Source organism: Balaenoptera physalus (assembly GCF_965194825.1).
Source record: "Balaenoptera physalus genome assembly, chromosome: X".
Classification (NCBI taxonomy): domain Eukaryota; kingdom Metazoa; phylum Chordata; class Mammalia; order Artiodactyla; family Balaenopteridae; genus Balaenoptera; species Balaenoptera physalus.
In genome coordinates this window covers 114,128,782-114,156,727 of record NC_138903.1, presented here as the reverse complement: position 1 = coordinate 114,156,727, position 27,946 = coordinate 114,128,782, and the positions used below count along the sequence as shown (strand labels likewise).

General features: G+C 40.4%; 1 protein-coding gene and 1 long non-coding RNA gene across 15 annotated transcripts in view; one reads left to right on the top strand and one right to left on the bottom strand.

The window, feature by feature from the left end:
- ENOX2 (ecto-NOX disulfide-thiol exchanger 2) overlaps positions 1-27,946 on the top strand; it is a 270,889-nt gene that overhangs the window by 216,015 nt on the left and 26,928 nt on the right. For all 14 annotated transcript variants that reach the window (XM_082445320.1, XM_082445321.1, XM_082445319.1 and 11 more), the window contains 5 exons: positions 4,310-4,465; positions 13,241-13,447; positions 22,601-22,834; positions 25,058-25,270; positions 27,003-27,109. In XM_082445320.1, the coding sequence (XP_082301446.1) occupies positions 4,310-4,465; positions 13,241-13,447; positions 22,601-22,834; positions 25,058-25,270; positions 27,003-27,109 (917 nt within the window). The remainder of the gene's footprint in view (positions 1-4,309; positions 4,466-13,240; positions 13,448-22,600; positions 22,835-25,057; positions 25,271-27,002; positions 27,110-27,946) is intronic.
- LOC309652041 lies at positions 18,119-22,611 on the bottom strand. The gene is made up of 2 exons (XR_014258534.1): positions 22,542-22,611; positions 18,119-19,323 (listed from the first exon to the last, which is right to left on the bottom strand). It is a non-coding gene; the product is annotated as an uncharacterized lncRNA (long non-coding RNA).

Sequence of the window (27,946 nt, the reverse complement as noted above, 5' to 3'; positions counted from 1 at the left end):
GTGCAAGTTGCTAGGCAGCAGGAAGACTTAAGGCTACACTGAAACATTACTTAAAATCATATAATAGAGATGTAATAGAGCTGCAACTCAGAGGAGCAAGGTGGCGCAACTGAAAAACAGCATTTGCAGCATTTCCAGTAAGCTGGGAGTTTGGAAAGTACATGAATCAGAAGAGGGAATACAAACCAACATCTTATGACATTTCCAGCAATGGTGGTGCCGAGAGTAAAGAAGGCAGTAGGGAAAAGGCGTTAGAAGAAGAGATGGTGGTAAAAGCAAAACAGAACAGGGTATTTATTGTGAAAGGGCTTTAGGGGAATACCCTGGCCTTTTCCACAACCCTTTTTAAAAATATTTATTTATTTATTTATTTATTTATTTAAGCTGCACTGGGTCTTACTTGTGGCACCCGGGATCTTAGTTGCAGTATGCGGGATCTTTTTTTTTTTAGTTGTGGCATGCAGACTTCTTAGTTGCAGCATGCAATCTCTTAGTTGCGGCATGTGGACTTCTTAGTCGCAGCATGCATGTGGGATCTACTTCCCCAACCAGGGATCAAACCCTGGCCCCCTGCATTGGGAGCGTGGAGTCTTACCCACTGGACCACCAGTGAAGTCCCTCCACAACCCTTTTATAAAATGATTTCAAATCTCCTTCAGAAGTTTAAATTCCTAACATAAGTGGTAATACTATGTACATGTTGGCTGTACTCCTCAAGCCAGAATAGGGCCTGAAAAAGGGAGAGAATTTCTCTGGTGTTCTATTCCCAGTGTATTTTAGTGTTGGACTTCTTTGATTTTTTTCAGATCCTGCAATACTTGTATAAGGCCCATGATTTCAAATGGTTATTTTCTTGGTTGGTATCGGAAATTCAAGTCTACTTTGGTCTTAATGGTTGAAGATAAACAAAAGAAATAATCAGTGTGATAGGAGCCCTTGAAATGTCATGTACAATGTACATCCTGCCCTCTAGCAAGCCCTGCTAGGCAGTGTAGCCTATGGAACTCTTGGCATATTGAATGCAAAGAAGAAAGGGAGTTTATCTACTCTGGCTTTAGCCATATGTCATGAATACACTTGCTTTTAAATGAATTTCATAAAATATTAATGTAATCATACCAAACAGCTCAGTGGTGAGTACATCAGTCAGGAGTTATATTTATCCTGTGTATTTGTTTTTTGTTTGTCTCCATTTATTAGTAGACAGTACATGGAGACAGGCATTTCTTTCTCAGTCGAAGTGGCAGAACTTGTTTAATGAACTGATGTTTCTGTAATCTGTGGTAAGGTAGAGTTGTGAGTGACAGAACTATATGAATAACAATGAGGAGGCAGGCAGAACAATAAAAGGAAGACAAACATTTCATTAGGGGGGGAAAATAGATGGGATTGTTTAGTTGGCGTACAATCTAATCTGATCTTTTCCTACTGAAAATTAACAGTTTGTAAATGGGGGAGATAATGTTAACAATTTTTCCAAAATCTTATACACAAGGAATCAAATTTTCCAAAGACATAAATGGCATTCTTAACCACAGTGCTCTCATTCTACAGCATAGGAACACAGAGTGTCAGGGCTCCTAAGTTCTCCAAGATGGAAAAAAAGGCCTGGACACCCTGTCCCCCTGCACAGAGCCTGACATATAGGAGGCTATCACAAATGTTTGTGGGATGTGGAAGTGAATGCCTGAATAAGTGAATGTATTAGTGTGTGGACGCATGTTTTGAAGGGAAGGAAGGAAACTTACCTATCAGGACCACCATGTATCATGTCAGAGGTTTTCATATCTGTTCTGTCCTTTCACCCTTTGAGCTAAATGTCACTATTTATCCCTACTTTTACCAAAAAGGAGATGGAGGCACACAGATATTAAGAAACATCCCTCAAGGTCTTATAACTAGCACGTGGAGGAGAGTAGAGAGATGAGAGTCACAGGGAGGAAGGGAAGGAGTGTGTGTGTGTGTGCACGCACAGGCATGTGTGAATACTTGCATGTTGGGTGAGAAAACATATGAGGGCTAAAAGTAAATTTGTTTTCAGAAAAATAAAATTTCCTCTTAGAAGAAAATTCTTTCTTCCTAAACATGTTCAAGGTCTTGGCATCTCAGCATGACAGGCATGTGGGAGGATGAGGAATGCCCTAGCTCTCTTGGGCTGGCTTGCAATGGGAGGTGCTCATGTGCCACCCACCTGCCTATCTGCCCAGTCAGAAGACTCCCTCCTTCTGGGCCTATCGTACTTGAAGTCCTGCTTCTGTATGAACCACAGGTTCTTCCCACTGTTTAGATACACCTCCTTCAACATCTTAGAGAACCACCCAGGGGGTTCAGAGCCACCTTGAGGACATACTTAAAGGCACTGTCCCTTGGGCCTGAGTGGTGAGCAGGGTAAAGTCTGGGGGAGTAGGACCTGCCACTGCTACCATAACTACCCCTACATTATCAGAACTCCTTATGCAATATTTTCTTTGTTTGCAATACACTGTGCATTCTATAACAGAGGGCAGGGGTGAGAGGTGGCGAAATGAAGTAGAATGCACTCCCTTCTCTCAAAGAATGTGCATTTTGTTATAGAGACAAAATTTAAACAGTGAAATCAGTACCGCCTTTAGACCCAGGTAAGCGGGGCCCCTGCCGTGGGCCCTCACATCAGGGGACCTCGAGCTTTGGAATGACTGTCCAGATATTTTCTAAGTCCCTCTCCAGAGCTGAGGACTGGCCAGGTAGATAGTGCCATCGGGGTAGGTGCCCCAAGTCCAGAGCAGCTCCTCTGTGTGTCTTGATGGCAAGAAGCAGCTTTCTCAAAATTTTCTAGGTTCCCCTCCAGTGCCTGGGATCGACAAAGGCCTGCAGTGTCATCTAAGCAAGGAGCCCCAGTCTCATACTGAACCTATGTGGACCTCAGTCCCCATTTCTCCCTTTGAGGCACTCTTCAATCCTTTACCCCACATGTAGACTCACGTAAATGCCCCCAAGAAGCTTCAGAACTTGTGCCTGTGGAGTCCTCCCAGAGTCTTAGTTCCAGGAGAGTATCCTGGCAAGTAAATCACTCCAGCTGTATGGTATGGTATTTCTTTCATGGTATCGAATGGGCTACCAGAATAGTGTTGATGCTGATTTGTGGTGAATCAATTGTGTATCTAGACAAGCCCCACAAAGTATGTTTTGGGAGCTCCCGCACATCCTAGAAGCACCCCTGAATGAAACAAAAGATGATGCAAAATAAAATTCGGTGGCAACAGGTGTAGAACAGTTTTTAGATAAAGAGATAAGAATGAACCAGTATTATCTGGAAAGGTGGGACTTTAAGCCAGGTCTTGAAGCATGGGGAGAATTTGGGGAGGCTTGAATGACTCCAGGCAGGCAGGGAGAACAACAGGAACAAAGGCACAGAGAATAGTTATTTATTGAGCATTTTTGTGCTATGCATTATGCTAGGCACACTTCATTCATCATTTTGTTTATTCCTCATAGCTCCCTATAAAAGTAGGCGGAATTAACCCCGGTTTGCAAATGATGAAACGGAGGTTCAAAAGATTCATCCTGCTAATCAAATGGTAGAACTAGGACCCAGGTCTTCTTGAACCCCAAAACTGTATGCTCTTAACACCATGCTATACTGCAAAAAAACAGGAAGTGTTACAAGGGACAGCAAGAAGCCTTGTCTGAATGGAGCAGAGGGTGTGTGTTGGAAAGTAGTGGAAGGAAAGATCAATGGACAAGGCGCGGTCATATTACAAAAGGCCTTGGATGTCAAAATGAGAGGTAGAGACAAACAGGCACTGGGCAAACAAAAACAAACAGGCCGGGCTTCCCTGGTGGCGCAGTGGTTGAGAATCTGCCTGCCAATGCAGGGGACACGGGTTCGAGCCCTGGTCTGGGAAGATCCCACATGCCGCGGAGCAACTAGGCCCGTGAGCCACAACTACTGAGCCTGCGCGTCTGGAGCCTGTGCTCCGCAACAAGACAGGCCGCGACAGTGAGAGGCCCGCGCACCGCGATGAAGAGTGGCCCCCACTTGCCGCAACTAGAGAAAAGCCCTCGCACAGAAACGAAGACCCAACACAGCCAAAAATAAATAAATAAATAAATAAAAGTGCTTTAAAAAAAACAAACAAACAGGCCTAGCCCAAAAGGAAAATGCACAATTACAATGTTTAAGACCTGGTAATGCTAATAACATGTTTTCTTCAATATTTTGCCTCTGTCTTAGAAAGAACTTTGGTTTGAAGCTTATAAGGTAGCATTCTGCCTCTACTTGATCTTGCCTGGTGTAATTTATTGTTCTCTCTTTCCTCTCCTTTTTTAGACTTTGATCCTGCTCTTGGAATGATGACTGGAATTCCACCAATAACTCCAATGATGCCTGGCCTGGGAATAGTACCTCCTCCAATTCCACCAGATATGCCAGTAGTAAAAGAGATCATACACTGTAAAAGCTGCACACTCTTCCCTCCAAATCCAAGTAATATTCTGCTTTTTCTCCACACAAGTCACAATGTTTTGGTGTCTCAGTCCCTTGGTTATTTGTTTTTGTGTTAAGAATGCTGTCAGGGCAATTAGTGCCTGTAAAGTGGTGGCTTCTGGGAAGGAACCTGGCTTTGGAATTGAATTCAAAATATAACACTCCTGACACAGCTTAAAGTAAACTAGTGTTCCAGTTCCTTTTTAGAACTTGAATTTTGTTGAAAGGGGGCTCAGGTTATTTGGGTGGGGAAAACACTAACGGATAAGCCTCCCTTAGTTCTCTGCTGAGAGCATGGCAAAAGTGCCATTTTTGTTAACAGCCCCAAGGCTTTGTAAAGGTGAATGGAAAGAGCAAGTGCTATGGGAAGAGTAGGAATTTGGTATGATTGACTTATCTTCTCCAGAGCCCACCAACTGTGTCTGATGAAGCCTTGATTATAAACCCCAGTACTTACTCCTGCCTGTCTCTGTTATATTCTCTTGCACTCAGTGGCCTCTTAGCAATAAGGTCATGTGATTTAGGGACTCTCACAGTCTCTTTATGCACCCATCTGATCTGCTTCTGTCTTGTTTCTTCATTAGAAAGTATCTTTACCATCAATTCCTTCCCCTCTCTCCCACCTAACATTTCACCCAGGTCCTTGTCACATATACAGAACCCTAAAAGTCCTGGGGCTCCCATTGCCCACAGATTCAGAGTCCAAATCCTGAACTTCAAAAGCCTTTCACTGGTCTGCTTTGTCAACTTAGAGAAAGACACACAACATAAGAGTTGTGAGTTTAAATTTTATTCAGGGTCTTGCTGAGGACTAAAGCCCAGGACACAGCTACTCAGCTCTGAGTAAAACGACTCCAAACAGGTGGGGGAGAGGCCAGTTTATCTATGATTTTTGGCTAGGAAATATGTGCAGTCTAGCATACATCTTAGTAAATAATTACTGCTAATCACAAAGAACAGATTTCTCAAGTTAATGATTTTAGTGTTTTCCTATATATGGGAAGCTTCAAGAATCTGGGGTCATTAAAATTCTTCCTGAGATATACATCTAACTATCCATAGGGCCTGCTTGTCCAAATCACAGAGTGCCTCATCCTGTTTTTCATCCTGAATTCCTCTCAGGATGCATTGTCGGTCAGCAAATGCAGTGTTATGACTTACCCCTTGTAGAACTGGGTGGTAAGCAATGCTCTTTGTCTTAGCAATCCTAATTAATTTTTCTGCCTCTATAGCATCGTGTGACTATCTTCAATCATTTCTACTTGCCATTTACCCACAATTTAGTCAAGTTCAACTCTTTTCTAATCTCACTCTCCTCTCCAGCCCAACTCCAAGCCTACCATCTCCCAAACACTTCCACGTGGAAGGTACTGAAATTAAAATGGTAGTTAATCTTTCATCATTCTAATGCATTTCCAATAAAGTATTAGGGGCTAAATCCAATGGATACTTTTTAGTCCTTAAATTACTTTATTTCTCTACTATATTTAGAACTAGTGACCCCTTCATCCTTCTTGAAACATTAGGTCATTTGAAGGTGTTAGAATGGCCACCAGAGAGATTATATAGATCAAGAAGGAGGATGACCAAGCAGGGCACCCTAAGGAATTCTAACATTTCAAAATTTAAGAGAGAAAGGGGAGTTTGCATTTCTGTACACCCCTTAGCAGCAAAAGTCCTTAAAGCACTTAATCTTTACTGTTTCCAGTTCTTCTCTTCTCTCTTAAATCTTCTTCATTTGGGCTTTTGCCCCACCCCTCTATCAAAATGCTTGCTTAAGAACACTAATGTCTACAGCACTAATAAAGTTAGTTAGACAAGTATTCTCATTCATACCTGGAAACCAGTCTTTTATAAGGACCGTGACAGTTATATTTACATAATATGCTTTTAAAATATTTGATAAATTGATAGACAATAATGATACCACATTATAATATGTATTTATTTTATGTTACTAGTTGCTATAAACTTTTTCATACCTTTAAAAAAAAAAAGAACACTAATGACCTCACAATACTAAATCCAGTGGTCAATTCTCACTTCTCTTCGTAACTGACCTAACAGCCATATATGACACAGTTGATTACTCCTTACTCACTGATATACTTTTTCACTTGGCTTCCAGGATACCACACTATTGGTTTTCCTTCTCACACTGGTCATTCCTTCTCAGTCTCCTTTGCTGATAACCTTCTGTTCTCGCTGACTTCTTACCGTTGGAGAGCCCCATGACTCAGTCCTTGGACCTCTTCTCTGTACTCATACCGTTGATGAGCTCATCCAATCTCATGGCTGAGAAAAAGTATGCCAGTGATACTCTAAGTTATATTTTTAGCTCAGAGCTTGTCTCTGAACCCCAAACTCATATCCTACTGCTTATTTGATATCTCCACTTACATGTCAAAGAGACATCTCAAGTTTAATATGTTCAGAACAAAACCCCTAATATTTACCCCCAAACCTTCTCCACTAGTATCCTTCTCCACTAGTATCCTTCTCCATCTCAGATAACGGCAACTGCATCCTTTCAATTACTCAGCCAAAACTTAAGGGTAATCCTTACCTACTCTCTTTCCCTCACATGCCATATTTAATCTGTTAGAAAACTCTGTCAGTTCTACCTTAAAATATATAACTAGAATTCTACTATTTTCATGATAATTACTGCTATGACCCAGTTTATGCCCCCATAATACATTTTCTGAACTATTGCAATAGCCTTCTAATTGGTCTTCCTCTTTCACCCTTGCCCCCTACAATGTATTCTCAAGAGAGCAGGCAGAGTGATCCTTTTTAAAACCTAAGTCAGACTATGTCCCTCCTCTATTCAAAACCCTTTAATGGCTCCCTGTTTTACTAAAAATAAAGGCCGAAGTCTGTTTAATGGCACAGAAAGACCTTTTTTTTTTTTTAAACATCTTTATTGGAGTATAATTGCTTTACAATGGTGTGTTAGTTTCTGCTTTATAACAAAGTGAATCAGTTATACATATACATATGTTCCCATATCTCTTCCCTCTTGCATCTCCCTCCCTCCCACCCTCCCTACCCCACCCCTCTAGGTGGTCACAAAGCACCAAGCTGATCTCCCTGTGCTACGTGGCTGCTTCCCACTAGCTATCTATTTTACATTTGCTAGTGTATATATGTCCATGCCACTCTCTCACTTCGTCCCAGCTTACCCTTCCCCCTCCTCGTATCCTCAAGTCCATTCTCTAGTAGGTCTGCGTCTTTATTCCTGTCTTGAATGGCACAGAAAGACCTTTAATGGCAAAGAAGGTCCTCCCTCTCTCACATTATCTCTTTGACTTTGTCTCTTACCACTCTCCTTTCCATCACACATTGTTCCAGTTATACTGACCTCCATGCTGTTCTGTGAACACACCAGGCCACTCTTCCATCATAGGGCCTTTGTATTGGCTCTTTCCTCTGCCTAGAATACTCTTCTCCTAAATATCTGCATGGCTAACTCACCTGCCTCCTTCAAGTCTTTGCTCAAATGTCTCTTCTTCAGTAACCCTGACAACCTATTTAAAAGTTCAGCCCTCCCTGCCGCACTCCCAATCCTACTTACCCTCTCTATTTTTCACTTAATACTTATTACCTTTTAACAAACTAGGCAATTTATAGAATGTAAACTCCACAAAAGCAAGAAGTTTTGTCTGTTTTGTTCACTGATATATCCCCAGCACTGAGAAAAGTATCTGACATATAGTACGTGTTCAATAAATATCTCTTGAGTGATGGAGGGATGGATGGATGAATACAAAAGGAGAAGTCAGAGGTCTAGAAATCAAACCAAGAGAGCATGAGGTAATTACACCACATGCCGACAACTTCTAAATCTATTTTTCAGTCCATGGCTGTCTTCTGAGCTTCAGACACATATAGCCAACTGACCACTAGACTTTTCCAGGTGGATCTACATCAAATGTGCAAAAAACAGTATTATAGTATAGTGAACAAACTACTAGGTTAAAAGTCGAGAGAATTGTGTTTTACCCCCAGCTCTGTCACCAACTACCTGAGGGATCTTGGGTTAGTCGCATGACCTCCCCGGGTCTCAGTTTCCTTGTCTGTAAAGTGAGGCTATTGGGTTAGATTACCCTAGATACCTCCAAGGTTTCATCCAGTTCTAAAAATATGATTCTTGACATTAAAAATGTAGCTACCACAATAATTATTCACCTAGGCAAAAGTCCCTCAAAATGTATTAGGAAAGGCAAGAGCAAATTGGTAGGTGGCCCATAGAGCTTTGTGCCTTCAGTGGAACAGGCAGTATGGTATAATAATTAAGAGCCCCAACGTGACATAGGCCTGGTTTCGTATCCCAGATCTCCATACTAAATAGCCATGAAATCCTGGGTAAGTAACTTAACCTCTCTGATCTAGACTAGGCAAAATCAGTTCTGGTCTAAAAATTCAACAGATCAAACTAGACTGGAGCTGACTGTGCACCAGTCTCCTAAAGATAAATGGTGAATTGTCCTAGAAGCAACATCCTCTGATTCCTAGGAGTCAGAGATATGGCAAAAGAAAGCTCTCTGGAACACAGGTACTTTTTTTCACAGGGTGGCTATCAGAGATTTACTGCATTCCCAATTAACAGTCCTCAGTTGGTGGTATAAGAAAAGGACAGCACCCTCTCTCCAGAGAACTCAATTCTGTCAAGATTTTTCACTTCAGCTGATAGACCTTCTGTATGGAGAGGTTGCATTTTTCATCTACTGTGAAATAACAGTGAACGTGGAATAAATGGTGGAATATCATCTGCTATCTGTGTGCAGGCATGTGGGAAAGCACCCAGGAGCCAGAAAAAGAGCAATCATTTCATTTTACCATCTCAAAACAGGCTGAACTCATTTTGGCTCCTAGGGCTGGGTTCTATAAAGAAAATTAGAGAAAATGGATAAATTGAGAATTAACAAAGATTCGCTGGCCTTCTGATTACTTCCAATCAGTTGGGATTACATTAAAATATATCTGACCCCTGCTGATTGTCTAGGGGACCTTCAATCTTGGGCTGTCTAATAAAATCAACTCAAAGATTTTGCAGTATGCAAATTCTGGCAAACCAGTTGAGTGATCTGTGATGCTCCTTTGAAAAGCAAGATGCAAGTGGTTTATTGGGCCTCTATGCTGCTCCTTGCCTCACTTCTCAAAGATGAGCAGTGACTTTGATCTTAATGCTGATTGCCCCAACACAGCTCCCCAGAGTGGGTGCTTAGTTGTAATTAGAATTGCTAGCAGCTCCTCCTTTTCCATTACCAGAGATTAGAGTGTTTTATACTCCCAGTTATCTTGCATCTTTTTACATGGAAGTTTCTTCTCCTCCATCCGGAGTGGTGATTGGGGTGTTACAGGAGCTTAGCACATTACCTGATTAATAGGATTAACTCCTATGGAGTTACCATTGCTATGCCCATATCACTGTATTTCAGTGGGATTAGAAAATCGGGCCCAGACAACAAAGTACTTTGAGCTGTTAATTAAAGAACAAGTACTATCCATTAAGGAAGACAGTACAGCCCATTGCCTTGCTGGTGGCATACACCTAAATCTCAGCAAATGCTACATTTACCCAAGGAAAATAAATAAATCCCCAGCATTCTTGACACTACTCTTAGTGGCTTTTATGCGCCTTTACTTAGCAGACAGTCACCACTGAATAATCACAGCATCTAAATAGGGTGATGGTTTCATCAAGGGAAAGAGCCTTGGTATTGTCAGTATTACATATAACTATAGCAGTAACCAGACATTCCTTAGAGTCTCTCAACGGACCTAAAGGTAAACCTAGGCTAACTCAAATAATATAAAAACGTGATTATTTGCTTCATAAAAAGATTCTTTATTGAATTCATTTAAATAGTAAACTTCAGAAGGGTTCTAAGGCAGGATTTTATTCTGAAGCCTTAGATTTGAAAACATGGCTCTAACTAAATAGATGTTGTTGAAAATTCTTTACCTAATATAGTCAGTGGCCGGGTTGTGTTCCATGGTCAAAATCATGTGTGTCTTCACAGCTGTAGATTCTGAAACTGAGCAGGACACCACAGACCCTACAGGGTACAGAAGGCCCTCCGTGTCCCCTGTTTCTTGTTTGTAGGAAAAGATTTTGGTCTCCTAGGTCTTCCCTGAGTGCCAAAGAGCAGGCACAAGCAGTTACTAATTGGAGAAGTGAAGGAATACAGAAACAAAGGAAAAGCAGTTAAGCAAGATAGCTTGAACAATAATTCAACAATAAAACAGAGTCCTAGTTCCTCTGCAAGGAATGTGCCCCAGACTGGTTGGAACCAGAAGGTTGATGATTAAGATTCCTGAAACACCACCCTGTTACCTCACGACCAACCAGTCAGAAGAAAGTCATACACCCTTCAACCCTCACCCCAAATGTTGCCTTTAAAAACCCTTCCATGAAAGCCATCAGGGAGTTCAGGTCTTTTGAGCGTGAGCTGCCCATTCTCCTTGCTTGGTGCCTGCAATAAATGCTGTACTTTCCTTCAGCACAACCTGATTTTGGTAGATTGGTTTTACTGCTGGGGGGGTGGGGTGTGAAGCAGACCCAAGTTCAGTTCTGTAACAGTTTCTCTACCAATAAGAGTGATTCCTTCCCAACCCCAGCCTTATCTAAAGATCTGGATAAAGCAAGGAGCTGAGAGTTTAGAAATCCAGGTCTTAGCTATCACTCCACTCTGGACTTGTAGTAGGATTTTAGAAAGCCTCAGAGTGGTAATTAGGAAACCTGAGTTCTATAATAGTAAATAATAATAACACTATAATAACTACAATTTATTGGGAACCTATCAAGTGCTAGGCATTATGCCACATGCAATATAGGCAGTAGATTATCAATTATCCTACAATAACCCTTGTAAGGTAGAGGATAGTATCCCTATTTTAAGATGAAAAAACAAAGTTCTCAGAGGTTATGTAATTTTCCCAAGGTCATACAGACAGTGAGTAATTAAGGTTTAAATCCAGGTTTAACTGCTCCAAGTTCATTTTCCTTCTCTTTCTATCTGATTTGTTGACCTTGAATAAGTTACCCAACCTCACTCAGCTAAGGTTTTTCCTCAGAATATTATAAGTTTAGGCCAAGTCAGTGGTTTTCGACTACAGCTACACATTAGAGTTGCCTGAGGAACTTTAAGAAAATGATGCACCTGCTGCACCCCAGACTAATTAAATCAGACTCATTGGAGTGAGACCCAGGCATTGTTTGTTTGTTTGACTCCCAAGTTGATTCTAATATGCTACCAGAGTTGAGAATCACTGGAAGTGTGATATCTAGAATCCTTTCCAGTTCTTAAAGAACTCAGAAGTATAAGTCTCAAGAGATTCTGGATCTCATTTTTCCCTTTTTGGCTAAAGCTATAACCTCTCTAATGTTAGACATTTCAGATCCCTGCTCACTAGGTTATCTTCTTTTCCCTTTAAACTTCTTCTGTGGAATGAAAAACCAATACAGTGAGTTCTTGAAATTGCAGGCATTTGAAATTTTAACAGAAATTTTGTAGGTTCCCCGAATCCCTCTACCCCTTTTACTGACTAAATAGAGGGAAAGAGAGCATCATGAGAACTTGATTATTCTGACCCACACTAATAAGCAAAGTGAGGAAGCTTAAGATGCTAATAGCCGAGGCAGCTCTCAAATCATCTGCTTGCCAACTTGGATAAGAATCAGGTGGGGGCCTTGGCCTACTCTACAAGTGAAACTCATTTATTTTTGCATGTGAGCTGTTATCACTGGTTGTTGAGCTCTCCAAATCTTGAGCTGGGAGAATTATTGTTAAGAGCTGAATGGGAAGAACGGATTACACAAAATAAATCCTTGCAGATACAAAACCAACACTAGAAAACCCTTGACCATCATGCTTTGTTTTGTTGGGCTATGAACTGTAGGATTTTGCTTGGGAAATGCTTTGCTACATATAAACAGCAACAAGGAGCTGGCAGATACAACCGGCTTTATGTATAAGTGACCAGAAAGCACATTTTTTAAGCAGAAGGAGAATCATCTCATTAAGTAGGTTTTTAATAACTCTACAGCCAAATATATCTCACTTTATTTAATGATTTCCCAGATGAGCTTACTTTCCCTCTAAATGCTGCATGATTGGCTCTGGACCTCACCTCTCCAGCAAAGAATCTGAGGAAGAGCTCACTGGTATCAAAAAACAAAAAACCTAAAAGGGATGATCTGTATTCTGGCTGACTTTGTCAACCAAATTATTCTGATAGCTGTATATATTTTTGTAAATGTTCACCCCTTCACTGTCAAATTAATCCTGAAACAGTTCTTTCTGTAAGCATGAACGGGGAGAATACAATAACTACAAACTGAATTAAACAAACCCTTCTCTCAAGGACACTGGTTCTAAGAATTCTCAAAAGTAAGTTTAAACCGAGTGGGATTTCTTTCCACTAATTGTCTTCTTAATAAAAATGACTGAAAATTGGGCATAGCTGGGTTGTCACAACAAAAGTAAAGAACAAAATAAAAGAACTTTTGATGAGACAGATGGGTCTGAGTCTTTATCCTGTATACATACATCACGATCACCAAATCATTGAATAAAATAATTCTCAGGTTCAGGCAACCAATTTGCTATGGAGCAGAGATGAGCATCTTGGAGGCCACATGCTTCTGGGTCTCTTAGGCAGAAGTCTGATGGGAACAGTAGGGCTGTCTCTGGGACATGTTAAGTTTCTAAGAGGTCTGTCCTAAGCAAACATTTTAATTTCAAATGCTTTTGCACTTACACTTAGATCTTCCACCTCCTGCAACCCGAGAACGACCACCAGGATGCAAAACAGTATTTGTGGGCGGCCTGCCTGAAAATGGTACAGAGCAGATCATCGTGGAAGTGTTTGAGCAGTGTGGAGAGATCATTGCTATTCGGAAGAGCAAAAAAAACTTTTGTCACATTCGCTTTGCTGAGGAGTACATGGTGGACAAAGCCCTTTATCTTTCTGGTAGGTGTTTAGTCATGAGGATTGTGCCACCAGGCACAGCACAGAGATTGGGGATCAGTGTATTTGCACCTGTGGCAGCTAAAGTTTGGGCTTAATGGCAACCTCTCTTGCCTTCATAGATGGAAAATGCATGTTACTACCTGATGTATTCCTTTAAAAGTTCTTAAGTAGTTCCCAATTGCCTATGGGATAACACCAAAACTCCCTACTTGTAGTGTTAAAGGCCTTGATTATCTGTTTTACCTCTCAACATTATCTCCCAATCCTTCCTTCACATACCATGTCCTAACCACACTAAACTAATTCTAGTTCCCAGAATGTGCCCATGGTGTTTTATGCCTTTTCCTCTGACTAGAATTACCTTTTCCACCCCCACCCACCATACACACATCTTCATACCCTAAAGCTCCAGCTCAATCATAACCTCTTCTAGAAAGCTTTCCCTGACTTCTCTCCCCACTCTGCCCCAGGCTGGTTTGGGCACCCCTTCCTCAGTGCTTCTGCCATGCCTGGTGCTTCCTCCTAACATGACACCTGTAACACCATATGAGAACTGTCTCTTTCTACCTCTGTCTCCTGCAACAGAGAATGAACTCCTTAGGGGAAAGACTGTGTCTTATTTAACTTTGAATCCCCAGCATCTAGCACATAACCTGGTACAAAAGTAGATGCTCAAAAACAACTATGGAAGTCAGTTAGTTATCAAATATTTATTGACTGATAATCAGAATACTAGGTTGCTGAGGATATGGCAAAGACTGAGGCATACAAAATTCTTGCCATCAGGGATATTACATTCTGAAGATGGCAAAATATGATATATATGTAAACAAATAATATCAGGTACCAATAAATGCTATGAAGAAGATTAAAACAGCTAACATACCTGGGGTTGCTAGGAAAGCAAGTATTCTCTAACATTTGAATTGAGATTTGAACAATATGAAGGGGATTGCCATGCAAACATCTATAGGAGAAGCATTCCAAAATAAGGAAAAACAAGTAGAGACCCTAAGATGAAAATGGACTTGGCATGTTCAAGCAGAGGAGAGAAGGTAAGCATGACTAGAGCACAGTAAATGAGAGAGAGGCAGTGAAGGGAAATGAAGTCTGAGAGGTAAACAGTACCAAATTATGTTGGTCCTTTAATCTATACAGACATACCTTTTTTATCGCACTTTGCCTTATTATGCTTTGCAGATATTGTGTTTTTTACAAATTGAAGATTTGTGGCAACCCTGCATTGAGCAAGTCTATCAAAGCCATTTTCCCAACAGCATTTGGTCACTTCATGGCTCTGTGTCACATTTTGGTAATTCTGGGAAAATTTAACTTTTTCATTATTATTATATTTGTTATGGTGATCTGTAATCTTTGATATTACTATTGTCATTGTTTTGGGGTGCCACAAATTGCACCCATCTAAGATGGTGAACTTAACTGATAAATGTGTGTGTTCTGACTGCTCCACCAACTGGTCGCTCCCCCATCTCTCTCCCTCTCCTTGGGCCTCCCTATTCCCTGAGACACAACAATATTGAAATTAAGTCAATTAATAGCCCTACAATGGCCTCTAAGTGTTCAAGTGAAAGGAAGAGTCTCTCACTTTAAATCAAAAGGTAGAAATGATTAAGCTTAGTGAGGAAGGCATGTCTAAAGCTGAGATAGGCCAAAAGCTAGGCTTCTCATGCCAAACAGTTAGCCAACTTGTGAGTGCAAATGTAAAGTTCTTGAAGGAAATTGAAAGTGCTAGTTCAGTGAACACACAAATGATAAAAAACTGAAACAGCCTTATTGCTCACATGGAGAAAGTTTTAGTTGTCTGGATAGGAGATCAAACCAGCCACAACATTCCCTTAAGCCAATGCCTAATCAAGAGCAAGGTCCTAACTCTCTTCAGTTCTGTGAAGGCTGAGAGAGATGAGGAAGCTGCAGAAGAAAAGTTTGAAACCAGTAGATGTTAGTTCATGTGGCTTAAGGAAAGAAGCCATCTCCATAACATAAAAGTGCAAGGTGAAGCAGCAAGTGCTGACGTAGAAGCTGCAGCAAGTTATCCAGAAGATCTAGCTCAGATCATTAATGAAGGTGATACACTACACAACAGATTTTCATTGTAGATAAAACAGCCTTCTATTGGAAGAAGATATCATCTGGGACTTTCATAGCTAGAGAGGAGAAGTCAATGCCTGGGTTCAAAGCTTCAAAGGACAGGCACACTCTTTTTAGGAGCTAATACAGCTGGTGACTTTCAGTTGAAGCCAGTGCTCATTTATCATTCTAAAAATCCTAGGGCCCTTAAGAATTATGCTAATTCTGCTCTTCTTATGCTCTATAAATGGAACAACAAAGCCTAGATGACAGCACATCTGTTTAACAACATGGTTCACTGAATATTTTAAGCCCACTACTAAGACTGACTGGTCAGGAAAAAAAGATTCCTTTCAAAATATTACTGCTCATTGACAGTGCACCTGGTCACCCAAGAGCTCTGATGGAGGTTAATGTTTTCATGCCCGCTAACACAGCATCCATTCTGTAGCCCATGGATCAAGGAGTCATTTCAACTTTCAAGTCTTATTATTTAAGAAATACATTTTGTAAGGTTATAGCTACCATAGATAGGGATTACTCTGGTGGATCTGGAAAAGTCAATTGAAAACCTTCTGAAAATGATTCACCATTCTAGATGCCATTAAGAACATTCGTGATTCATGGGAAGAGGTCAAAATATCAACATTAACAGGAGTTTGGAAGAACATGATTCTAACCCTCATGGATGACTTTGAGGGACTCAAGACTTCAGTGGAGGAAGTAATTGCAGATGTAGTGGAAATAGCAAGAGAACTAGAATTAGAAGTGGAGCCTGAAGATGTGACTGAATTGCTGCAATCTCACGATAAAACTTTAACAGGTGAGGAGTTGCTTCTTAAAGCTGTGCAAAGAAAGTGGTTTCGTGAGATTGAATCTACTCCTGGTAAAGATGCTATGAAGATTGTTGAAATGACAACAGAATATTTAGAATGTTACCCAAACTTAGCTGTTAAAGCAGCAGCAGAGTTTGAGAGGATTGACTCCAATTTTGAAAGAAGTTCTACTGTGGGTAAAATGCTATCAAACAGCACTGCATGCTACTGAGAATTGTTCATGAAAGGAAGAATCAATTGATGCAGTAAACTTCATTGTTGTCTTAAATTTTAAGAAGTTGCCACAGCCACCCCAACCGTCAGCAACCACCACCCTGGTCAGTCAGCAGCCATCAACATCAAGGTGACACCCTCCACCAGCAAAACGATTACAACTCTCCCCCAAACTCCCCCATCCAGAGAATGGATACATGTATAAGTATGGCTGAGTCACTTTGCTGTGCACCTGAAACTATCACAGCATTGTTAATCGGCTATACTCCAATATAAAATAAAAAGTTTAAAAAAAAAAGATTGCAACTCACTGAAGGCTCAGATGAAGGTTAGCATTTTTAACAATAAAGTATTTTTAATTAAGGTATTTACATTTTTTAGACGTCATGCTATTGTACACTTCATAGACTACAGTACAGTGTAAACATAACTTCAATATGCACTGGGAAATCAAAAACTATGTGTGACTCACTTTATTGCGATATTCACTTTATTATGGTGGCCTGGAACTGAACCCACAATATCTCCAAGTTATGCCTGTAGTAATAAGTTTATTATTCTGGATACAATGGGAAGCCATTGGAGGATTTTAAGGAGTAGGGTGATGTGATCTGATATACATTTTAGAAATATCACTTCTGGGTAAAGAATGGACTGAAGGGTATGGGCAAGTGTGGTGACTAGTGGTTAGTTAGCTGACCATAGCATTAGTCCAATCCAGAAGTGATAGTGGCTTATATACTATGGTAGTTGGAGTGGAGATAGCAAGAACTACTCTGCATAAAGTCACTTGTTCCTGGTAAAAGTTCAGATTTGGGGAGACTGGGGCAATTGGAATTGGAATGATTTTCTTTGTAAATATTATAAAGTTTCATGGCTGATCCTTTGCTTATTTGAATTGTTATTTTTCTTTATGGGGCAGTGGACAAATAAGATGAAGGCAGAAGACAGAGTAATTGGAAAGGGCATAGAACAATTAACTACTTCCTTCCCTAACTACTAACCCTTCCCTAAGGGTTAACAATTTGGAAGAATTGGGTCCAAGTGCTAGACATTTTACAGAATCTTCCTTCACGTAACAGGCGCTTGTTGGACATCTCCTTTGTGTAAGCTATTGTGCTAAATGTTGTACAGAGTAGAAAATCAGTTAAACCTAGTTCTTCCCTTTAATGAACCCAGGGTTAGTATGCAGTCATACATTCATTTATTAAAGAAACATTGAGGGCTTCCCTGGTGGCGCAGTGGTTGAGAATCTGCCTGCCAATGTAGGCAACACGGGTTCGAGCCCTGGTCTGGGAAGATCCCACATGCCGCGGAGCGACTGGGCCCGTGAGCCACAACTAACTGAGCCTGCGCGTCTGGAGCCTGTGCTCCGCAGCAAGAGAGGCTGCGACAGTGAGAGGCTAGCGCACCGCGATGAGGAGTGGCCCCCGCTTGCCGCAACTAGAGAAAGCCCTTGCACGGAAACGAAGACCCAACACAGCCATAAATAAATAAATAAATATATTTTTAAAAAAAAAAAAAAAAAAAAAAAAAAGAAACATTGAGCACCTGGCATTGCTCAAGACACTGATAAGACACACTCATTGCTAATAATAATGACATTTGAAAGTTATGTGTGCTGTACGAGAAGTATGGTAAAGTGTTATGGAAGTTCAGAGGAGAGAGAGAGAGGGAGGAAGGGAGGACGGGAGGGAGGGAGGGGGGAAGAGAGAGAGAGAGAGAGATTGAAATTGTCTGGTTCCTGACTGGGGTTATCAAAAAAGGTAGCATTTAGACCAAGTCTTTGACAAAGAGAAAGCATTTGAATGTGGAAAATGGGGCCTAGATACAGCATGAGCAAAGGTACAGAGGTGGTAGGTTTTGATGAACATTCAAGGAAACAATAAGTAGTGGTTTGTGTACTTAGTAGACATGAAAGGAGGAGGGAAAACATCCATCGTTAGCACACTTTGAAAGGCTTAACAGTTGGGTCTTTACTCCTCAGATAATAGGGAATTGTTGAAGAAATTCTTTTTTTTTTTAATTATTAATTAATTAATTTTTTTTTTTTTTAATTTTTGGCTGTGTTGGGTCTTCGTTTCTGTACGAGGGCTTTCTCTAGTTGCGGCAAGCGGGGGCCACTCTTCATCACGGTGCGCGGGCCTCTCACTGTCGCAGCCTCTCTTGTTGCGGAGCACAGGCTCCAGACGCGCAGGCTCAGTAGTTGTGGCTAACGGGCCTAGTTGCTCTGCGGCATGTGGGATCTTCCCAGACCAGGGCTCGAACCCGTGTCCCCTGCATTGGCAGGCAGATTCTCAACCACTGCGCCACCAGGGAAGCCCTGAAGAAATTCTTGAACAAGGAAGAAGATTGTTTCTGAAAGATTAATGTGACCGCTGTGTATAAAAATGGGTAAGAGGAGAGGAGGTCAGTTAGATACCTGTTGCAATAGGCCAAAGAAAAGGTAATGAGCATTGGAAAAATTAGGCTGGTAACATGGGAGAGGAGAAGAGGAGGCAGATGTAGAATGCTCTTTTTACATTTGCTAAGTGCTGTAAAATTCATCTACTGAAGATTTAACAGCCCTTAGCAATGATAACAGAGCATTCCACAATAGACTATTTAAAAAAAAACTTAAAGGTCTTGAAAAGCCCTGAACAGTTGTACATAAAAGACGACATGCTGCTCAGGAGGTATCCATCTAAATGTCATTGAAATCAGCTCTCCGGTAACAGCCACCTGGAAACATTCTCACGGCTGCCAAAGGAAAGGAGATTGCAATCAGTGATGTGAAAACAACTAATTTTTCCCTTTAAATTTGAACCTGCTCCCTGAAAGTTTACATGTGCTAGAAAACTCCTGAATTGGATGGCTGTTCTCCCACTTTGTAAAAGAAAGAGGTTAAAACAAACAAACAAAAATCCCTTAGAAAGGGGCTAGAAATGTAGACATTATTGTTTTGTCTATTGGAGTTTGAGCACCTTTGGGAGCCGGCATTGTACACAGCGCACCACCTCGAAGCATCACAGTATCTTGTGTATGTTTCTGCAAAAGTTTCATTTCCTCCTCTCATTTGATCTTCTCCACAATCCTGGGAGAATAGTCAAGGTAATCATTAATAGCCCCATTTTTCTGATGGCTCAGATAATTAAATAAGATGAATGGGTGTGAAAGTACATTGTAAACTTTAAAGGGCCCTAGCAAAGTTTACTTATGAAATGTATTTATTCTTCCTCTCTCTAAAAAGAATATTTTAGTGTGACTGGGAATTATTCTTTATAACAGCTTTATTTAGGTATAATTGACATACAATGAACTTCACATATTTCAAAAATACAATTTGATATTATTGACACATACATACAGCTGTGAAACCATCATCATAGTCAAAATAATGAGTATGTACACCTCTCCCAAAAGTCTCCTTCATGCCTCTTTTGTAATCCCTTCTTCCTAACCCTCCCCAGTTCTCTCCCCAGGCAACCACTGATCTATTTTCTGTCAGATTAGTGTGCGTTTTCCACATTTTCATATAAATGAAATCATATGTTTTGTATGCTCTTCCTTCCTTTGTATAGATCCAGATTTCCATTTGGTATCATTTTCCCTGTGATTGAACTTCCTTTAACATTTTTGGTAGTGCAAGTCTGCTCCTGATAAATTCTTTCAGCATTTGTATGTATCAAAAATTTATTCCACTTTTTTTAAAAGGTATGTTCTCTGGGTATAGGATTCTAGGTTGACAGTTCTTTTTGCTCTCTCTCAGATGTTGCTCCACTATCTTCTTACTTGCATTGTTTTCAACAAGAAATATGATGTTATCCTTATCTTTTTGTTTCTCTGTACAGAAAATGTGTCTTTTGTCTATGGCAGCTTTTAAGATATTCTCTTTATTGCTGGTGTTTAGAAATTTGATTTTGATGTGCCTTGGTATAATTTTCTTCATGGTTTTTCACTTGGGGTTCATTGAAATTCTTAGATCTGAGTTTTCATCAAATATGGACATTTTTCCTTCCTGATTTCTTCAAATATTTGTTCTATTCCCTCCCTTGTCTCCAATCATGGCTCCAGTTAGGCATATATTGGACCCCTTGAAGTTGTCCTAGAGCTCACCAGTACTCTGTTCATTTTTTAAAGTCTTTTTTAATCTCTGTATTTCATTTTGAATAGTTTCTATTGCTATGTCTTCAAGTTCATTAATCTTTTCTTCTGCGATGTTTAATTTGTCATTGGTCCTGTCCAGTGATTTTTTTTCAACTCAGACATTGTAGTTTAAATCTATAAAAGTTTGATTTTGGTTCTTTTTTTATGTCTTTTGTGTTTCTACTTAATATGTTCTATCTTTTCTCTAGCTTCTTAAGCATATGAAATCCAACTATAATAGTTTTTATGTCCTTATCTATTTATATTATCTGCATCACTTCTGGCTCTGCTTCGTTGACTGATTTTTATCTTTATTATGATTTTCCTGCTTCTTTGCATATTGGGTAATTTTTTATTGGACACCAGACATTGTGAATTTTACCAGGTGACAAATATTTTTCATTCCTGTAAGTATTCTTGACCTTTGTTCTGGGATGCAGTTAAGTAACTTGAAAATTTTTTTATCTTTTTAGGTCTTGTTTTTAAGTTTTGTTCAGCAGAACCAGAGCAGGGTTTAGTCTAGGGCTAATTTTTCCTCACTAAGGCAAAACTCTTTTGATTACTCTATCCAATGCTCTCTGAATTATTAGATTTTCTCCTCTGGCTGGTGTGAAAAGGAAATAGTCCTAGCCCTGTATGAGCTCCAGGGATTATTACCTCTAATGCTCAGGTAATTCACACATATATAGACATCAATACTCAGCTACATAATAGTGGAGGACCCTCTGCAGAGCTCTGAAGTTCTTTCTCTGTGTAGCTTTCTTCTTTCCAGTACTCTGCCATGCAAACTGTCTGCCATAGTCTCCCTGGATTCCCAGTTCATTCTCCTCAACTCAGGGAGATCACCATACTTTGCCTGAGTTCCCCTCCCTCTGCTGAGGCCTGGAAACTCTCTCCAGGCAATAAGCTGGGGAAATCTTAGGGATCACTTCATTTGGTTCTTGTCTCTTAGTGATCTCTGTCTTCATTGCCTAATGTCCAATGTCTTAAAAACTATTGCTTCATACATTTTGTCCATATTTTTAGTTGTTTAAGGCAGGAGTTACCCTGCAAGCTTGTGCTTAGAATGAAATGAGATAAATGTGTGTGGAAGCAGCTAGCCCAGCTTCTGAAACTTAAAAGGTTAATAAAAACTTAATAATGTTTTTTGATTTTTTTGTTGAGAGATTTAACTTGGGTGCTATAACTGACACCAAAAGTGGAGGTGTGGACTTGAATCCTGGTTTTCTGAATCCTAGTCCTATACCAGTATACTATAAGCACACTACCTCTTTTTTTAAGGATCCCAAATTATATGTCACCTGGATCACATACCACTCCCCATTATATCTATTCCACCCCCCCAAAATGGTTCCGAGTCACCAGATACATCTAGGAAGCAATTTGGGGGGTTGAAATGTCGATCTGATTTAAATTTATCAAAATTTTATTGATTTTATTTAAATTTTATCAAAATTTTATCAACATTTAAATTTTATCAAAATTCTGAGTGGCGGGATGACTGACACTCTTGAAGTTGTTACCCAAAGACACCACAGTTTGAGGCCACCTTTTGCATTCTTCCTAGCCCATGGTGCCACATAAAGCTTATTCCTGATACAGTTACCCACAGAGCCTCCCTCTGTCACAGGTAAGGTGGCAGATGGAGAAATGGAACTCCTATGAATAAGACTGACCCAACCATGGAATAATAAACTATTATCAGAGATAGAGACTATAATCCAAGTCTTTAATATTCTCCTTGCTAGTAGTGGGGAGAGAATTTGGGGTTATGTGGTCACTGGAAACTGCTGTGACTGCATCTGAAGTACCGAGCTTGAAAAGCTACTTACAGTGGCTCACTCACTGGGCTGTTCTTGTTCTCTCCTCTCTCTCCCTCTTGTGCACTTAGGTTACCGCATTCGCCTGGGCTCTAGCACTGACAAAAAGGACACAGGTAGGCTTCATGTTGATTTTGCACAGGCTCGAGATGACCTGTATGAGTGGGAATGCAAACAGCGTATGCTTGCAAGAGAGGAACGCCACCGTAGAAGGATGGAAGAAGAAAGGTTGCGCCCACCATCCCCACCTCCAGTGGTCCACTATTCAGATCATGAATGCAGCATTGTTGCTGAAAAACTAAAAGGTATACAAAACATTCGAGCTTTGTGATTAAAAGAACTCTTTTCTTTGGAGAAATGTAATAAATATATTTGTATTGTTGACAGTTATCCTTGAATTTCCCACTGAGGGATTCTAAGCATTTCTTGTGTTGAAGCCTTGCAGTTAGAAAGGTGTACCTAGTAATTCAAGAGCCAAAAAATTTGTCCCTCCCACCTGTGTCTGTGATCCTTCACTGTCTCAAGTTACTTTTTCTCTCCATACATCAGGTGACTAGAAAGAAACAATTTTTTCCCACTTTTCCACATCAGAGAATTTTAGCTGTGATCCATGACTTGGGACCTGTAAGCACCTCCACCCCCTTTCATTGTGGATAGCAAGTTAGTTTTGAATTCTAAGTCAGAATAAATCAGAATAGAGCTTGATGTGACCTCAGAAAACTCTGATAAAATTCCATTTTATAGATGAGAAAATGGAGGGCCAGAGAGTAGCTACAGTATACATTCTTCTTAGATTACTCAAAGACTTAGCTACTACCAACTAAAAGAGGACTCCTTTAATCACACGTTTATCTCACACAGTAACTACAGAGACTTCCAGACATTGCTAAATCAGACTGCTTTCCCTTTAGTTTTGATTCCTGTTCCCCTTGCTTGACTCTCAGAGCCATTTTGCTAATTTAACCTTAATTGCCTTGCCTGGTCTCCTGTGTTAGTAGCTCAAATCCAGTTTTTTCATTCTATGAGTATGGTTGATTTTATTGGATGAGTGCTGGTGTCCCATTGATCTTATTGGTGACACCAATCCAGCTCTAACAGTATGAATTTTCCTTGATTCTTGTGCTCTAGGCTCAGCAAGATGCTGCTAATTCCCCTTTGCAAATAGGTCTCATTCACCAAACTTGTTTGCACCTTATAGCCTAAGGGTTTCACACGTTAAAGAAATCCTTTGTTTGGATTGATTTGTCTTCCTGTAAGAGAAAAGCAGAAAACATAGAGTCCAGAGTAGAGACACAGAAATAATGGTACACTTTGAAAAGCTGGAAAGGCTGAAAGCATTGGTAAGATGCCAGGTCCAAGACTTAACTGTTCACATAAGGCCAAACAGCTCAGTTTGAATTTTTATTAAAAAATGAATTTGCTGGTTGTGTGGACCTCAAGCAAAAAGCAAGCATCAATGAATCAACTATACATCAATAATTTTTTAAAAACTGAGCATCAACATAAAGACTGTATGTAAGTAATGAAATGAAAACTGCTATAACGGTGAGGCTGACCTCTCATTACACATCTGCACTTAAAAAGGCAAGTGGTAAGAAGTTCACATTACAGTGAGAGATGGTTCCACTGGACATAATGGTTCCTGGCTAGAGAGGGATGTGGAGTCCTACAGTGGGCCTTCAATGGGATGCTAATGGACTCTCCCTCTCAGGAGTCTTGAACAGCAGAATATGTAAGTGGCTATCTCAGAAAGCTGAACCAGAGGCTTTGGAAGCTGAACCAGAGACTACTATTTTCACATCAGAGAGTAACTCCTAACTAGCTGTAGAAATCTACTTGGAGGGTTCCTCAGGCAAGAGAAACAGGATGTGGCAAAATGTAGAAATAGAATGAATTACATCAAAATAGATTGTGACTGGGACTGAGTGGAAGGTCTGGGGCTGGATTGGATGCAGGAGTGATGTTACAAAAAGTCAAAGATGTAAGTGTTTATACCTAAAGAATTGCCATTTAACTCTTTCTTAAGGCTCCTTCCAAAGGTTTAATTCCATGGATCCAGGATAAAGTTACTGTCAAGTGCAAGTTAAACTCAAGACTCAAGTTTACTTGTGCTTTTTAGAAAATAAGATTGTAGAATTCTGAAGTTCTCTCACCGCTCATTTATATATTACACACATGCACAGGCACACACACACACACACACACACAGAGGTTAAGAAATTTGCAATATGTGAAAGCTATGTCAGTAAAGAAAACTTTGTTTAGGAAAAGAAGAAATACTCTTGTTTTGAAAATTCTTCGTAGACTACAACTAATCTGACTACTTTTGGAATCTTTCCTTCTTTCAGTCTCTGCCCACCTGCTGCCTGTGTGTCACACGTGTGCATGCATGGTTCCTCACCCTCTGCAATTAATTCATTTCACAACCTTTGCCAAAAAGCCATGGTGGCCTCCTTGCCAGCATGTTGGGAAAATAGATGGAGATTTGGTTACTTTTGATGACTCTAAAATAAATTCTCTTTTTTCAGATGATTCCAAATTCTCAGAAGCCGTGCAGACCTTGCTCACCTGGATTGAGCGAGGAGAGGTGAACCGTCGCAGCGCCAACAACTTCTACTCCATGATCCAGTCGGCCAACAGCCACGTCCGCCGCCTGGTGAATGAGAAAGCTGCCCATGAGAAAGACATGGAAGAAGCAAAGGAGAAGTTTAAGCAGGCCCTTTCTGGAATTCTCATTCAATGTGAGTGGAAGTCATAGTTCTGCCAGAAGGGTGAGAGGGCACTTCACTTAGTCATCACTCTCTCTACACAGGAGCCAGGGCTCCAGAGCCATCCTGTGTCAAGAAGGAATGCCCTCTTCATCACTGCCTTGTGCTCTCCTTATATTGCCAAATGACCGAGCTCCGGTTTCATGGGAATCATGTGCGCACCTCCTATGTTCATTTTCTGTGGTATATCTACTTCAGCTCTTTAGAAACACTGACGCTTAGACCACAATCCTGTGATTTTACTTTCGCTTGTTCTCAAAGTAAGTTACAAGCAGCCTCAGGCTCCAGTGGAAAATTCGGTATTTCACTGCTGAAGTTAGAATGTAGCATCAGGATTTGTAAGCTTCTTTGCTTCAGATTTGCATCATTATGCTTTTCAGGTATTCCATTTTAGGGATAAACGTAACTATATTTCCCAAGGTAATTGAATAAAAGCCAAATTTGCTACTTTTACCTTTTGTTTTTAGTTTCCTTTCTTCAACATTTCCTTTACTGGATGTCAGTAGACACTGAGAGGGAATGGGAAGCCACTGAAATAACCATTTTCAAAAATTAGTACCACTCCAAACCTATCCAAGGTCTCTTAAATGAGCAGAAAAATTCTCAAATAATGTTTTTAGTTCACCGTATTATAAAACTATGAACTCTTATCTTTTGAGTAAGAAACTGTATTCACGTTAGGAACAAAGGTACAGTTTTATGACTTTGCTTTTAAACAGTTATGGCCCACTCTTCTCATACTTGACTTCCCATACTTGACTGGTACATAAATGGGATTAAGGAGGAGTTGTTTCATTTTCCATTTCTATTTTGAAAGTATCTATGGGCATGGAATCCAGGAGGAGAAAGCATATGTTTTTAGGGCTTCAGAATAAATAGAAAAAGAGAGCAGCAAGCATCATGGGAATATAAATCCTTAAATCATTAGTAGACAGGGTACAAACAGGGCTGTAAAGAAAGAAATAACACCTCTGAATTTTCTTACTGTGAACACCTAGCCAGGCAGAGGATCTTGTCCTTTTTTTCTTTTCCCAGAAAAAAGTCATGACTAAGTTTTCCTTCTCTTGAACTGATTGCGATAAAGCCCCCGAATATTTGTACACATTTCCTCATTTGACATTTTAAGCGACCCTGAAAAAATACTCCCTAGGACTGTGCTTACACACTATTCTTCCATAAAACTTGTGTTTCTCCAGTCAACAAGCCTATCTAGGTAGACTTAAAATAGATCCTATCCATTTTAGGTTTTGACTTGTTGCTTCTGGTTAAACATACCTCAGGATAATAAAAAGATGGATTCCATTGAAATGAAGCATCCAGGCTCATTCTAAAAGGCTAGTTTAAGAAGCCAGTGGTCGAAAGGAGCTGGTACAGTTCACCACTTGCTGTCCTGTTGTTCAGGGTCAATAGTGCTAAATCACATTCACCATGACTCTTGCCTCTCCTGCCTGAATGAATACAGACTACCTGTATTAAAAAACTTTAGTCACCATTTTACCCTAAACCTTCTAGAATTCATTTTTTCTTTCTGTATATTGATATCTTTGCCTTTGCGGCCCCTTTAAACTCATGGTACGCCAACACACAGCTCTAGTCCAGTAGTGTCATAGGAGACACACTAAGCCTGATGCTTCTCTTATTTCTTTTCTCCTCTCTTTTGCCATCCCTGGATGATGCTGATTAAACTGTTGATCTGATGCTGCAGTTGAGCAGATAGTAGCTGTGTACCATTCCGCCTCCAAACAAAAGGCTTGGGACCACTTCACAAAAGCCCAGCGTAAAAACATCAGCGTTTGGTGTAAACAAGCTGAGGTTAGTAACTTTTTACTCTGGTAGCCCCTCAGGGGGACAGTTTCTTTCTTTAACAAGTTATTGATTTGGAGTTTAGCTAGAATTAAATAGTGCCAAGCTCCCATGGCCACAACAAGGCCCTAATGAAACACTGAGACATGTTCTATAGCCTGTCATTGTGTCCAGACCACCTGCTGCCAAAAGGGTAATAAATGTGCACATGTTGTCTTGAATGCACTCTGCTGGGTGGAAACCTTAGTAGTGAAAATGTAGCTGCGATAATTAATAAGTTTACTTCCCTAAGCTAGCTAGTCTTGGTTACAACAATAATTACTGACCTGTGCATCTAGTGTTAGTAATATTAGGGCTGTCTTACATTTATTAGAGCATCTTGACAGTTGAGGCTGAAAGCTGCCTGGTGTTACATTGGAGCACTGAAATTTCTGAGCTTCTTTTATCAAACCCGCTCAGCCACCTTTATAGGTGGCAGCTTTAAAGGTAACAGAGGACTCTGATTTCAAATTAAGGTTGACGCACACCTCTCTGCTTGTGCTCAAGTGACGTTTTTAGCATAACACTAGAACATATCTGATGTGATTAGGTTGCGATTCTAAATCTGAGATTAAAAACCAAGATGGGAGGTTTGTTTGCACCGATGTGCCTTTGGAATGGTGTTACATAGGCCTCAAGTTCTTCTGTTCCTATGTGTAGCTTCCTTACCCAGCCAGCCCTGACACTTTCCATCTGTGTATGCGGCAACTCTTTCAACTTCGTTTCTGAGTCCTCTTTGCCAGTCTAGTAGCAGTCCCATTATATCTATCAATGCAGGTTGTCATATTCCTTAATAGTTAAATAGCA